General features: G+C 40.5%; 1 protein-coding gene across 1 annotated transcript in view; it reads right to left on the bottom strand.

Moving 5' to 3' along the window:
* The window catches only part of LOC102386459 (protein prune homolog 2), a 227,083-nt gene that overhangs the window by 83,352 nt on the left and 128,964 nt on the right, over positions 1–14,767 (bottom strand). The window contains 3 exon segments of the mRNA XM_025191510.1: positions 1–450; positions 876–7,554; positions 8,751–8,909. The exon segment at positions 1–450 is cut by the window's left edge and continues 17 nt beyond it. Coding sequence (XP_025047295.1) covers positions 1–450; positions 876–7,554; positions 8,751–8,909 — 7,288 coding nt within the window.

The following is a 14,767-nucleotide window of genomic DNA, read 5'->3' on the forward strand; positions in this document are numbered from 1 at the left end:
GTGATATATCATTGACTTCATTTGGGCCTAGCACTATCCAGCCACAGCTTTCTGGAGATCTCTTTTCATCACCCAGGTTTGGAGGCATAATAGAAGGACTTTTCTGTGCTAAGTGAAAAGAATCCCATTCAGTCCCCAAAACAGAGTGGCCTTCGCTTTCATTTATCATGGAGATTGACTGAAATGTATCCGATGAGTCAGCTGAAAAGGTTTCATGAGGCTGTGTTTGTTCAGCAATGTTAGCTTTGTTAAATGTAAAATCACTTTCCTCTGTTTCAAGTATATCCTTCCTTACAGATATATTTCCTTCACTAGTCATAAGGATGTAATCCATTTGTAATGCAGTCTGATCTACCTTCATATCTTCCTTACTGTTCACATGCATCTGCTCAAGGCTTGCAGTGGAAGTCCTCTGCTTACTCTCTTTATAATGTGGGTCACCAGCAGCTTCTAAAATTAAAAATGAACAAACAAAATGCATTTTAGCTGCTGCCAATTAGCAATAATTGTTTTATCAAATGAATCCTGTAAAATAAATCCACTTTCTATTTTTTGTATAGTTTATATTCCTTGTTAACCTCCTCCTGAATTAACAATAATAAATAATAATAAACATATAACATGGTGACAATACCTATTTGCCAACTAGCTTGGGGTCTCATTGTGCTACTCACTTGGAGTAAATGAATCCCTACCTCAAAATGTAAGCTGAGCAAGAATACAGGTCTTTCCAAAGCAAAGTGCTAGACTTCAGGAAGACCCATGTCTTTCAAAACTGATACAATTTCAGTCTTACTGTTTGGTAGCTATCGCATGTCACCTACACTTACTTTGTCTCATGAACTTGCTTCACTAGAAAGTGTGGAAGTTCTTACCATTGGGCAATCCTAGGGCTCCATCTGGTGGTGAATCAGTATTACTTGTTTCCGCTTCACATTCTAATCTTGTCAAAATCTCAGATGAATTGAGCATCGCTTCAGAATCTAGCGATAAAGATCTTGATGCATGATACTCCTTGGGACAATCTGCAAGTGTGCCAAATAGCTGATCATTAGTATTGCTGCTTTTGGTCTCTAAAAAGCTTATTTCTTCTTTTTGAGGAGTATGTGAAGATAATGGCATTTCCACTACACCACTGTCAAGAAACTGCTGTGTTAATACAATCTTATCCGTTGTGCTCTCTCTGCTGCCAGTGACTTCTGTATCAAATGGTACACTAGGTGGAGAAGTGTATGTGATTTGTGATTGTTCATTAGGCAGTTCTTTAAATAAAGGAGTCTGGCTTTCAAGTAAGATTTCAGATCCTTTTACTACATTATCAGCATGCTGACTGAATGAGCCACATGCAAAACCTTCACTACCAACCTCTTGTGAGTCTTTTAAGGATAGCATTTGTTTATCGGTTGTATGCCTTTCCATTGCTGCCATCTGTTTACTTTCTAACAGTGATGCTTGGCTCACTTCTTCTACAGTCCTGAATGGATTGTTAGTGACTGGTGAATTATCAGTATTCACTTCTATACCAGTCTCACTTCTATCACACGTATCTGATATTTCTAATTTATCATTAGTCACTGCTGTGTGGTCAATAGCTAAAATGTGTCCAGTTTCAGCTACAGTACTCATATCTTTTATGCTTTCTTCAGAGCTTCCAGGAGAAAATAAAGGGGCGGCAATTAAATCATTTTGAGAACTAACAGTGTTGGCTGAAGCTGAGTCTTGATGGTTTGCAAAAGTGCTACCTTCATACCACGTGTCTTCAAGAGTTAAAGGAGCCATGCTCAAATCTTCAGCAGAGGAACTTGCTGAACCCATTTGTACAACAGCTGCTTTATTTTCTAAGTCAGATTCTTCTAAGATATCTTCCCTGACAAATTCCAAAGGTTCATGAGCTTCAGAAGATAATAGTTGATAGGACTCATCACCATTTGTCCCATCATTATTTTGGGGGTTGCCTTGTTCAGGATATGTTGCTACTTTGGGTGTTTCTAATAGCGGTATAAAACCAAACCCTGCTTCTTGGCTTATATTTGACACTTCAAGAAGTGAGTGACTAACTTCATCTCCAGCCAAAGCACAAGAAGATGGTGCAGATGTATGCTTGACTTCATGTTCTTGGCACACATCAGGACTGTTTGACGTCTGTGAATTACTGTCTTGGTCACAGTGACTTAATATATCAGGATTTTCACCACTTGCTTTCAAAGTGAAAAGATGTTCAGCATCAGTCCATAAATCAGGATCTACTGAGAATGAATGATTACTCTCCTGGGCGTTGCCCTGTAAAATATCTGGGATAAATGTAGTTTGGGGAATTTCAGCTAGTTCATTTCTGTCTCGGTTTAATTTTGCTGTCAATTTAAAGGATGAATCATATGCAATGACAGCATTTTCTGGGGAGCTACACAGTTTTAATGTTTCAGTTACATCTGATTGTTTTTGAACAAAAACATTTACTTTGTCCTCTCCAGTTGAAGTACTGGGTATCATATCCACATAATCTCTTGCTGAATTTACCAAACATACTGGCTCAGGTATATCTGGTTGACACTCTTCTACAACAGGACTTTTAGTATGGTCTTGATCTTGCTGCACTATAGCAAAAGGCTGCTCTTTTAAATCCTTTTCTTCTTTACAAAGTATGAATGGATCATACACTTTAAACAGCAGAGGGTCTTGATCCATTTGACTATTGTGAATATTCATGGAGTGCACCCGGTCTTCCTGTTGTTGTTCTTGACAATATAGAAGGGGTGAGTGATTTCCATCGCTACCTGGGTCAGTTCGATATGTATCTTTTAATTCTTCACTTTGTATTTGTGATCCCCATGCATCAAATTTAGTGTTTAACTGATTCATTTCTAAGCCATTATCTGAATTAAAATATTGGCCTTCCACCGTCTCACCTGCTTGCATTTCTGAATTCCACCATCCCAAATTATCATCTGGAAATCCAGATATTTCCACTCTGGATTTTTGTTCCATTTTAGAATCAGCTTCCAATGATATTCTCAATGTATCTGAATCCTTGGAAGAACACTCTTCTTTATGATGTGCTGCAGGAGTTGGTGACATATCACCACTCAGCTGGCATGAATTCCAAACACCTGGACTGTCTGGATTGCCACTGTCTGCATTTCCTTGAACGTCTCTCTGAATTGTTTCCTTGCGTTCTAAGCCTTCAGAAGACTCAGGTATACTGTGATCGGATATGGGTGAGTGAGTAATATCATTTTCCTTTGTTACAGTCCATGCTTTGATGTTTTCAGAACTGTTATCCAAAATAGCCATTTCCTCCTCTTTTTCTAATTTAGTTTCATCCTCTGAACTGTTTTCATCTATTTCAGGACTTGTTGCATCAGACTGTGCGTAATAAGGCCCATGTAGTTCAAGAACTTTATGTCCATTTGCTTCCTGGTTGGAATCTGCTTCTATCTCTGCCTCAAGAGCTTCTGATTTCTCTGAATCCTCATTTACTTCAGGACTTGACAAGGAAGATACTGTATCGTCATCTACATGTGCATTCCAGAAATCTAAATGTACTGGAACTTTGTGATCGGTGGTTGTTTCAGACTCTTCTTGACTTTTAGTCTCAAAGATCTTTTTTTTAGGAATCTTTATTTCAGGAGTCTCTTCTAATTTCTCATCATGTGTAATGTTCCAGGTCTCTTTATTTTCTCTATGATTATTGGTAGCTGGGGTGACCCCCCACACATTCACAGAGGCATCACTTATATCAGGGCTTGTTGTATTTGAATAGGTATAATCATTTGTTGAACCACTCCATACATTATCCTCTTCACAATAACTTTTGATTTTTAGATCTCTGGATAGGCTACTCCAGGTGTTTGCCACATCAAGAACCTCACTTGTCTCAGGACTTGCTCCAGGGGACTGTACATCTTCATCCATGTGTGAATTCCAAACACTTAAAGTTTGGGGGAAATTATGAAGAGAGGTGACATCCACATCCTCCTTGTCTAGAAGTTTACTCTCCATTTCTAAACTTCCAGAAGCTTCATTTCTCTCAGAATCTATTCCATGTAAAAATGAATTATCCCTCATAGGCATATTTGTAATACCATGAATTTCAGCATATCCAGAAGAGGGATTCTCCTGCAATTTAATCTTCAGAGTTTCATTCACAAAGGATTTTTCGGTATCGGACCCTAACTCTAGACTATTTTCAGAAGAACCTAATTCAGATTTACACATGTCTAAATTGTTAGGGACCTCATCAGATAAACTCTCTTGAGCTTCTCTTAACACCTCTGATGCTTTATTTATCAAATGACTTGGTGCAGCCGAGTCAGAGCTACTCTTCACAGTGCCATTCCAGATATCCAGCTTGTCAAGCACTGTTGGAGAAGGCATTTCTTGATTAGCCTCCCCTCTATCAGAGCTTTCAGAGGCACTTTCCATTTCTGGACTTGTTGCGTCCTCGACCTCTATACCTTCCTTATCAGTATTTTTAAGAAGTAACTGGGATATTATACTATGGTTGTACATTTGTGGGTTATGTACATCTAAATCCTCAGAATGTCCTTCTGTCTCAACAATTATTGAAGAAGACTCTGCATTGCTCTGTAATGATCTATTCTTCTCTTCCTGATTGACAAAACTAGTCTGATTAGAAAATGGCATTTCAATTTCTGATTTCTCTATTTCTAGAGCTTCAAAACTGCCATTGTTTCTTATTTCTTCTGGTGAGCTAGGAATTTCAGATTTTGACTTGCTTTCCTCTGAATCTGTACCAGAGGATGGTTTGAATGGTATTAAGGGGGATGCATCACTATCTTGCACAGTCCAAATGTTCCTAATGGTTAACTGTCCACCGGACTCATCCATTCTTGTATTTTCATCTTCTTGCTGCTGAGAGGTATCACAATTTTCCCATCCTGCCTGATGGCTCTGTTGAATTGGTATACTCCACAGATTCAACTGCTGCACTGAAAGCTGAGTACTCTGCTCTGAATCCTTATGAATACTTTCTTGTGTTTGATCTTTATGTGGAATCTCACTTTCTGAGTTACTTGTTGTCAAGTCCAAATGGTTACCCCTGTCTGAACTTGTAGATAATGCAGTGTCCTCTTCAGGGCCTCTGCTCCCTATTTCTTCTTTTTCAGCTGTAGTGTCTCTGGCATTCAATTCATTATGTGGCTGAGGTAAGTGATTGATTGTTTGATTAGATACAAGAGGCACTCTAGGGTCTTCAGCATCAGAATGCTTATTTTCACCAACTTCCTCATCTGCTGAAAAATGTTGAGTAAGCATTTGTTCTGAATTAAGTAAAAGTTTATCAGTGTTTGGTAGAATTTCAGAATTTTCTGCTTTCCACTGTCTGCCGTTATTCAGAGGTGAATCCCACAAGTCCACGTTTCCAGGGCTTGCATAAGGTGTATTTCTAGTACATGTTTGCGGTAATGATGCCTTATGTGTTTCCTCAAAAAAATTAGATTCATCTGCATTTGAGCTAATTGCTTGATCAAAAATTGTTTCTTTGTAAAAATGCCTTTCTTCACCTTCCTTCTCATCCTCTATAAATGTAGGTGAAACATATGAATCAGATGTTGAATAATTGGTGTCTAATGGAGAAACAACCAACTCTTCACCCCCATTTGATGAACTAAAGTCTGAGCATTTATATGACAAAAAAGAGCCTTCCCAGGGAACCACAGCTTCCAGAGCTTCTTTCTTCGTGTTTTTATCATACAGCTCCAATGCATTCATCTTTTCAAATTGTTTTGGTCTCAGTTTAGTGTCACCTAAAACATATTGATTTTCTGTGCTTAGTTCAGGATTGTCCTGCACACCATCCATATTGGAACTTGTATTTTCAGATATACTGAATTCTTCTACTAAATAGTCTCTCCCATTATTCCGGGTTTCTGGTGATAGTTGATTCTTTTGGTTTTCAGACTCATTGTCTGCAGTGATTTCTGAAGTATCTGATAAACTAGTTTGGGACATGACCCACGCATCAGGATTCTTTGTTGAAGTTTGTTCAATATCCAGTTTGGGCATGTTCCATGCATTTTCCAAGGGCTCTGTGGCATCGTGATCAATCTTTGTCCAAACATCATAAGATTCTGCATTAAGTTGCCCATTTTCACCTACAGTACTGTACCATGGATCTGGTGTTGGTTCATTGGACTTCCACAAATCAGTGAAGTCCTCCATTTGTTGCTTAGACTCCTCTATAGACTCACTTTGCAAACAGGTATGTTCAGTAGTTTTCTTCTGGAGTTCTAGGCTCTGTTTGTCTTGGACTGGGTTAAACTGGTTTTCCCACAGACCTACTCTTGAATAGTCCATCTGCCTTGATTGTTTCTGGAGGAATACAGAATCGGAGGCTCTTCTGTCAAAATGTTCCCGTAGTAATGGACTCGTTTTACGATCTTTCCATGAATCAGGACTCTGAAATACAGATTCCTGCTCACTTGAACTCCATGCATCAGCAGTTTTGGTATCTAAATCAAAGCCATCCCACCAACTTCCATACCTAACACGAGATGGAGAATAATTTGCACCATCTATTTCATTAATTTTCTTAATTACATCTTGTGGGAAAAACAGGGGTGGTCCATTATCTAAAGGTGATGTTTCTACAAGACTGTTCATAGGAGTTGGTGGAATTCTTGTTTCAACAACTTTCAATAACTCTGGTGAAGATGAATCACCTTCCACTAAATCAATCAAACTTGAACTTTTTTCAGACATATCTCCAAGATTTTCTTGCCTATGGTTAAATTCACCATCAAACTCTACTAAATTGTTGTCTTCATTTGTTTTCATTAGTAAATCAGCTGAATAATTAGCCATGTCACTTTCTAATAGATTTGTCTCATCAAGTCCTTTCTGAACAGTAGGTGGTTGTCCTTCTGATGAATCACTGTTGAGGAAGAAGTCATCTGCTGGGGAATAATCAACAGAACGAGAAGATGACTCAGATCGAACTGTAACCATGGGTGCTAGATCAAAACTGAAAAGATCAAAGTTATCACTGCTGTTTCTTGACTGAGCTGTTTGTTCTTCTGCTATTGCCCCTTCAGGAATGGGGCTGTAAGAATCAAAACCAGGAAGGAGACTGTGATGAGATGCAGCACCTTCTGCAACTGGACTATCATCACTGAGAAAAACTGAGCTCTCCTTGGAAGACCGACTGCTTCTAATGGTAGCTAACCCACTATCTGGACTCACGAGGTCTATATTAACATCAGCATGGGCTTGGATAGATCCATTGAGGTCTTGGGGATTTTCTATAAAATTGACAGAACTGGGCTGTGGTTCTATGTCTGAACCATACAATTCCATAATACCAGAAGAACCTTGTGAAAGTGGTGCACTCCCAGCAACAGCTTCAGTAGATGAAGTTCTGCTGTTGGATACCATTTCTGGTTGTCTCCTATTGATAACTTCCTTAATTAATAAAAATATTTGATCACAAGTGACTGAAGAATTTTCTTGCTGATAAATGAGGATCTGGTCACATCCACATTCCAAAGGATCCAGCTCCAAACAAGGATTCTGACATTCTTCTAACTCACAGCAAATCTGTTGAAAAATAAAATGTTACAGGAAGCTGTTCCAAGCATAGATGAAAATAAGTAATACAGAAAAATAATAAATTGCTTATCTATTCTTTTTGATTGATTTCTCAATTATCTTGTTGTACCTATCCTTTTAATGAGCCCTAAACACATTAACTGGTAAACTCAAAGCCGTTACATACTATTTATGTACCTTTTTTTATGTGATCCCTGTTTTTTTTTTGTTTTATTCATCATTACTAAATCAAATTCAAAAGACAGTTGTTAAGTATTCTAGGAGCTGACTAATATCTCAAAGATGGAAAGAAATGTTAATTCTTTGAAAAGGTTTTATACATGCAAGTCAGGACCATCCCTAGGGGGGGTGAATCGGGGCAACCGCCCTGGGCCCCGTGCGTTGAGGGGCCCCGTGGAGCCAGGCAGAGTGGTGTGGCAACTGTATTGCTGCCAACTTCACGTCTGGCTGCTCACCACCCTGCCGCTGGCTTCCTTGCGTCCAGAGGCGGGGCCCTGCACACATTAATTTGCCCCAGGCCCTGCACCCTGCCCGGATCGTCTCTGCATGCAAAATACATACACGTTTTACATAATAGTTTTGGCCCCTGTCTTGCAATCAGATGCATATACTTGAATCCTTGCGCTTTTACTGAGAACATGCCTCCCAGATGCCATCAGGATCTATTATTTCAAAACCTGTATAGTATTCCAAGGATCCAATCAGATGGAAGATAAAACCAGACACTTGAATCAGAATGCTTTCAAATTTGGGGGAAGCAGCATCATAGTCTGATTTAAGAGCCTAAACTGAACCATCCCTTTAATTTATATTGTTTTTGTGTTCGTGGCCTAGTGATTGGAGCACTTGAGCAGGCCACAGCAAAACGCACAGCTAAGTCAAATAATAACAAAATTGTGGTGAAAATATTCTAAATGAAAAATCATCTATCTCTTTCTTTAAACCACTGGACATTTCTGTTGGATGGTTTTGGATCAGTGATAAATACAGTTCTGCTTTTTTAATGCTATATAAATAATACAGTCATGATGAACTTGCAGCATAAAGTGCTATAAGAGCCCACACCATCACATTAAATGATTATGCTGTATTTAATCCCATCTAATTATACAATAAGTTGTCCCACGTTGTTTTAAACAATGCTTACTTCATAAAAAGATGTTATTCTTCTCAAAAATACTTACTTGATTGCACAGCTCTACATTTTCCGAGTACACCACTATTTGTTGCTTTGTCTGCTCTTCCTCTGTTAAATAGTTGGCCAAAATAACAAGTACATCAAAAGCATATTTATCTATAAATGCTTTCAGGTCACCAATGATATTCCTGTGAAACATGCAATCCTGAAATATACCAAGAAATTACATATTTAAACAATGACTGTTAATTTCCATTTCTTTTAGCTGTTTGAGCAAGCAGCCAAGAATGTGAAAGTATAAGTGAATGGGTATAACTGAGAATAGTCTTACTCTACCAATCATACCTAAAGCAGCTAATTCCAAGGACTACTTTCACAGTATAAAGGATTAGTTATTTTTAGGGATTTTAAAAAATATTGCAATATCTTCCATTTTGGAAACTTGGACATGAAAGCTAAAACTTATCAATTACCTTACCTGTTACAATCAATTTGTACTATATGGTTGCTCTTGAACTACAGACTTCTGCAATTTTCTGAATGGAAGCATTTGTTTTAGAAAAAAATAGATATACAAGATTCATGGAATTCATCATATTAGTAATACATTTAAAGTAATTATTTTAAAAGAGTAACCAAATTCATTAAGGTAGCTAAGTCAAACACTCAGAAAGTTAGGAAACGCTAGTTAAACCATTATGCATGTAACCTTATTTTTCCCCAGTTCTGTATGTATTCTGAGGCATCCTTATATTTCAAGATCAGTACATAATATTTTTTTCACTGAGCATTTGCCTGATTCAGGACCTGATTCAGGGCTTTTCCAGCTCAGTGTAATTCTCTCTAAATAGTGACTTACAGTAGTAGCAGAGGATAGGATAGGGTGGCACCTTGGGGCACTTTGACATGTACTCTGGGGGTAGGGGGAGCAGCACTTTAACTAAGAGCAGTTCCAAGAGCCACCCAAATTAAAGCGCTGCAGCGCCTCATGTATCAGCATCCCTGCGCTTCAAAACGGTGGTGGAGGTGCTTGAACTAAAGCTCATTTGGTGAGCTGTTTTGAAGCATGGGAACACTGATACATGAGATACGGCAGGCTGCGGGAGTGCAGTAATTACCACTCAATTCAATTTATCAAGTCTGCTGCAATGTGCTCATCAGAGTAGCCCCTACGCTATGTACAGGCACCCTTAGAAACTAACTATGCCTCTATGAACCACTTACTCTCTAAGGTGCCACTCTGCCCTACCTTCTGTCTGACTTCAGACTAATATAGCTGACTACGTCAGTAATCTCTAATAAGAAGGATATAGTAGGACAAGATAGCCTTAAAATGTTTAAGTGGCTATCATTCTACAGCCAGTGGTTCTCAATGTTTTCAGACTTAAGGTACCCCTATTTAGACTCAAGACACTCCTCAAAAAGTTCCACCTAGGATTAATAGCAGAGTAATTCTTCTGTTGCAAAGAACTCAGGAAGACCACAATAGGTCAGAGTGTTTTTTATACTATGTGTTCCTATTAGAAATCCCTGGGTTTATCTTGTTTGCACACCTAACAGTGCTAATTTTGAGTGGCACATCATGGCACCTTGAAAGGAACTCATGGCACTCCAGGGTGCCGTAACACCCTGGTTGAGAATCATAGCTCTACAGTAAATAACAAATATCCATAAGGAGAAAAAAAATGCATGGATTCTAATTCAGTCTGAAGCTCCTCTATACTAAAGTTATATTCAGCACTTCAAGTATAAATTAACTTTACAGTAGGTATAAATATAATCTAAAGTGACAGAGATCTTGCAGCATAAACCAGGTGACTCTGTTTCAAGTGTGGGTAAAAAAAAAAAGCCTGTAATACGAATAATCTCTGTATTTCTTCAGTTCTCAGTTCTGGCAACAGCCCCATGAAATAATGAACACAAGACTCAGAGAACATTTTATTCTTCCTTTATGCTTCTGTTATTTGTATTTGAGATAATTTATTGTTGTCTTCTAGCTAAGCACAATGTCAGATGCTGTAATGGTTCTTCTCTTGCTGCCAAGCTATGCTGCCCCTGAATAAACAGCAGTTCATCATCAACACAACACAACTGTATATACAGGTTGGCATTCCCCCGCCCTTCCCCATCTGCCTTCTACCTGATAAATTGCTGTTTTGGTTACATGTATACAAATACTATTTATTAATCTGCTCAGATGTGTCCACAAAATGTGTTTCCCTCCCCTTAAGTTAAAATTAAGAAAAATATTCTATTTGTCAAATGTTTAGTAAGTAAAAATATTGCTTTTCTACATTTAAAGATGCAGCTCAATCTCGCTGCTTGCACAGTATGTAACAAAAATATTATTTTCTTTTTACATGTGCAGAATTGCTACACAAAGGGCACGTCTACATGAAATTAGAGCAAATTACTCCACAGTAAGTATCACTGTCTACATGTGCAGATGCTTACTGCGCAGTAATGGGCTCGAATTGAGAGTACATTTTCTACCTGTAAATACAAGTAGCAAATGTAGTCCCAATTACTTATTGGGATATACAGCCCATATAGATGGCTGACTGGGAGCAAACTTGCTCCCGGGCAGCGGCAGGCAGGAGATTTCTCCCTGCCCCCAGAATCTGTCTGCTGCCGGGGCACCGGAGCCTGGGTGGGAACAGTGCCCTGGCAGAAGGGAACCACTCCCCAATCACAATCACGGAGGTGGGGCTGGGAACATGCTGCAGAGCATGTTCCCTGGCCAGCCCCATGATTGCAGAACTGGGTGGGGAACAGGCTTCCCTGCCCCCACCCCACAATCATGGAGCAGGGCCTGGGAACTGTCCTGGTCAGGGGCAGGTCCCAGCCCCATGCTCCAATAGCACCATCAAGGCACGGGACTTGGAAAGAACTGCAGGGGAGGAGCAGGTCCCAGCCCCCTGCCCTGATCCACCAGTGGGGCAGTAGGCAGTGAGAATCCCTGCCCAACCGGGGGCTCACTGCTAGCTGCCCCTCCAGTGGATCAAAGCAGAGGGCTGTGATTGCCTCCGACCTGTAGCTCTTTCCAAGTCCCCTGCCCCTGAGTGGGGAGCCAGGGCCTGTCCCTGATCAAGGAGCTGGGACAGGCAGCCCCCCAGAGGCAGGGAGCAACCTCCCAGCCCCATGCTCCCTGTCAGCCCCTGGGCTAGCACGCAGGGGGAGCTGCAGGGGGCCAGTGTTCAGCATGTGAGAGAGTCTGTGAGGAAGAGGGTCAGCCAGAGAGACAGATGTGAAATCTTGATTCTGAGCACTAATCTTAGCGCTGAAGTTTTCAACAGGCAGCTCTAAGTCACGGAGCTGCTACAGTGCTCAGAATAGATATGAATGGATTCACTAGTATGACTGAGATCAGAATTTGGCCAAAGAGTGCCAGATGAACAAAGGTTGCTGAGAGGATGAGCTCCTATGAGGTAATGTAATATAAAGAGAATGGATTCAGATTTGGGATAGTCTGAGAACCACGGCACATTTGTGAAAAGAAATGAATCCAAGTCCCAACACAACTGCAATACCCACAACTACTCACAATGCCCTAGCATGAACGCAAACGTACTGAACCAAACCCTAGTTCCATTCTTATGTTCAAAAGATTCACCGTTACTACATTAGGTTAGCACATTAAGGCAAATGATTAATATAACACGAAATGCATAGATTATCCATTTTTTAAATTTACATTCTATCGTTCTATCATTCACTCTAATTGGTAAACAAAGATGTTCCTCTGTTTCTGCTACACATTTTCATAAGGAATCCAAAGAACTTCCACAGCAAAAATATTGTGCGGTTTAATGTTTAGGGCCTGCTTCTTATATATACCTATTCCCCTTTGCTTCTCACTGGTAGTGTAAAAATACTCATGAAAAGGCATGAATTACAGCTGCACCTTCTTTAAGACTCCTTTATGCCTCTAGTATGGTATTAATGGGCCTTAGTATAAATGAGAATCAGCCCCTTAACTATAATATACACTTATACAACATGTTTATACGCAATAAACCTGCAAATGCTGATACATGTTTATATACATCTTAGTTCTTCTATTTATTAAATAATCCTTCATTTTAGGGGCTAACTCATGGATATTAACTTATACACACAGGGGCAGCTTCTACACAAGATGCTGACTGTGCAGTAGCCTGAGACCACTGTGCAGTCAGCACTGTGTGACAGAAACTGTGATGCAATGCTACTGTGCAATAGTCTCAGGCAGCAGCATTGCAAAAAAGCCATTCGTCTGTGCTACTGCTCAATAAATCAGATTACTGAGCAGTCATTTAGTACTTGTTTATACAAATACTAAATGACTGTGCAGTAACAACTGCACAGTCAGTGTCTCATGTAGACGTGGTCAAGACGCATCTACGCATGCACTTACTGCAGAGTTGACTGATTAGCTCCGTAGCACAGCGTCACAGTCTACACATGTGCCAGTATTAGGACACAGGAAATTAACTCTGCCAGAGGATAGTACTGTAAGGGACAGTAGTATCTTACAGCAGAGGAGTCCCGTGCACTGAAACACATGTGTAGACAGTGGCTGGGGCATGAGGGTGCTAAAGTGTGGGAGCTGCCTGCTGCTTAGCCCTGAATTTTAGCACCCCCGTGCCTCAGCCAGCCCCTCTACCGCCCAACACCACCACCCAGAGCCAGGGGCTGACCCGCTGAGCACCCTGCAAGCCAAGGGCTGCTTTGCTTTGGCTCAGAGTGCTGTAGTCCTGGGTGCATGTGTAGATGCTGCACACGGGAGCAACTGACCCTAGCATGAACTGTGCTGGAGCTTTTCGATTGCCTTAATAGCACGTGTAGATGCACCTACATATAAATACCTTTGGTATCAAAGCCTAGGATTATAAACTCTTCAGGATAAAGAAAATAATTGCCTTCCTGTATTTCAACTCCCTGATCATTCCAGACACTGTGGGAAGAGCATATTTTTAAAAGGCTGTTGCCAGTGCCAGTCATGCTGGGCAAAGACTCATGTTACATGATGCTGATCAATTAGTACTCTGACACTGGATGAAACCAACTTCTCTGTCAGATGCCTTGGCTCTGACTGATTGATGAATACCACATAGTACCAAAAGTAAAATGAGCTAAAAAACACTATTGAAGGTGTAAATGGTGCCATTTGAAAGCTATGGAAGACAAAAGGAGAAGTTTTATACAATGCTTCTTTCTGAATCAGGAAGCAGTGAATGGCAAAAAGAGAGGGTCAAAAGGTAGCATTATTCCTGACATTTGCCTGTTCTGAAGCACTTTATACTTTTAATAGTTGTCAGTTAACTCAAGAAGAGGTGCCAACTTTGAAGTGATAAAACAGAAATTTGAAAATTGCATCACCCCAGGTAAAAATGAGACAAGAGCAATATGTTTTCAAACCAAAAGTACAAAGAGGATGTGGAAACATAGAAGAGCTAGTGATTGATCTAAGACCGAGGAGACCATCTTGTGACTGGGAAGGGCAGATCTAACTGAGTACCTGAGGAACACCAAGATTTAGCTAGTCAGTTCGCAGGTCAGTTAGTGACCCACCTCTTTGTTGTGAGGTCTCAAGCTTTCTCAGAGGAAAGAGGCATGCAAGGAAGGACTTAAACATGGTGGGGATGCATTGCACAGTCAGACCTCCCACTACCGCCATGCCCCAAACCTCTGGCTCCTCTGAGGCTTTTACCCAGATGGAGTTCTCAGTGATGGAGGCTTTGGATCAGGTCCTGGGCTGCAGGGGGTGCCTAGCGCAGCTCCCAGTGACAAGGAGCAGGGACAGAGATAGCCCCATTTGTGGGGGAGGGGTGGGGGGGGTGCTCTGGTAGAGTCTCTGGAGAGCTGGGTGAAGGAGCTCCAGGTGGAAGTGAGAAAGTTGCGCAGCATCAGGGCTGTTGAGCAGTATTGTTCTTGTAGCAGATGTCCAGAAAATTGAAGTCTCCCATCAGTAACATCTCATTACTTTTGAATAATTTTATCACCTCCTTAAAGAGTGCCCCATCCACCTCTTCTTCAGGACTTGGTGACCTCTAATAAATTCCCAACATTATATTGGTACTG

The sequence above is a fragment of the Alligator sinensis genome, unplaced genomic scaffold, assembly GCF_000455745.1.
Source record: "Alligator sinensis unplaced genomic scaffold, ASM45574v1 scaffold728_1, whole genome shotgun sequence".
Lineage (NCBI taxonomy): Eukaryota > Metazoa > Chordata > Crocodylia > Alligatoridae > Alligator > Alligator sinensis.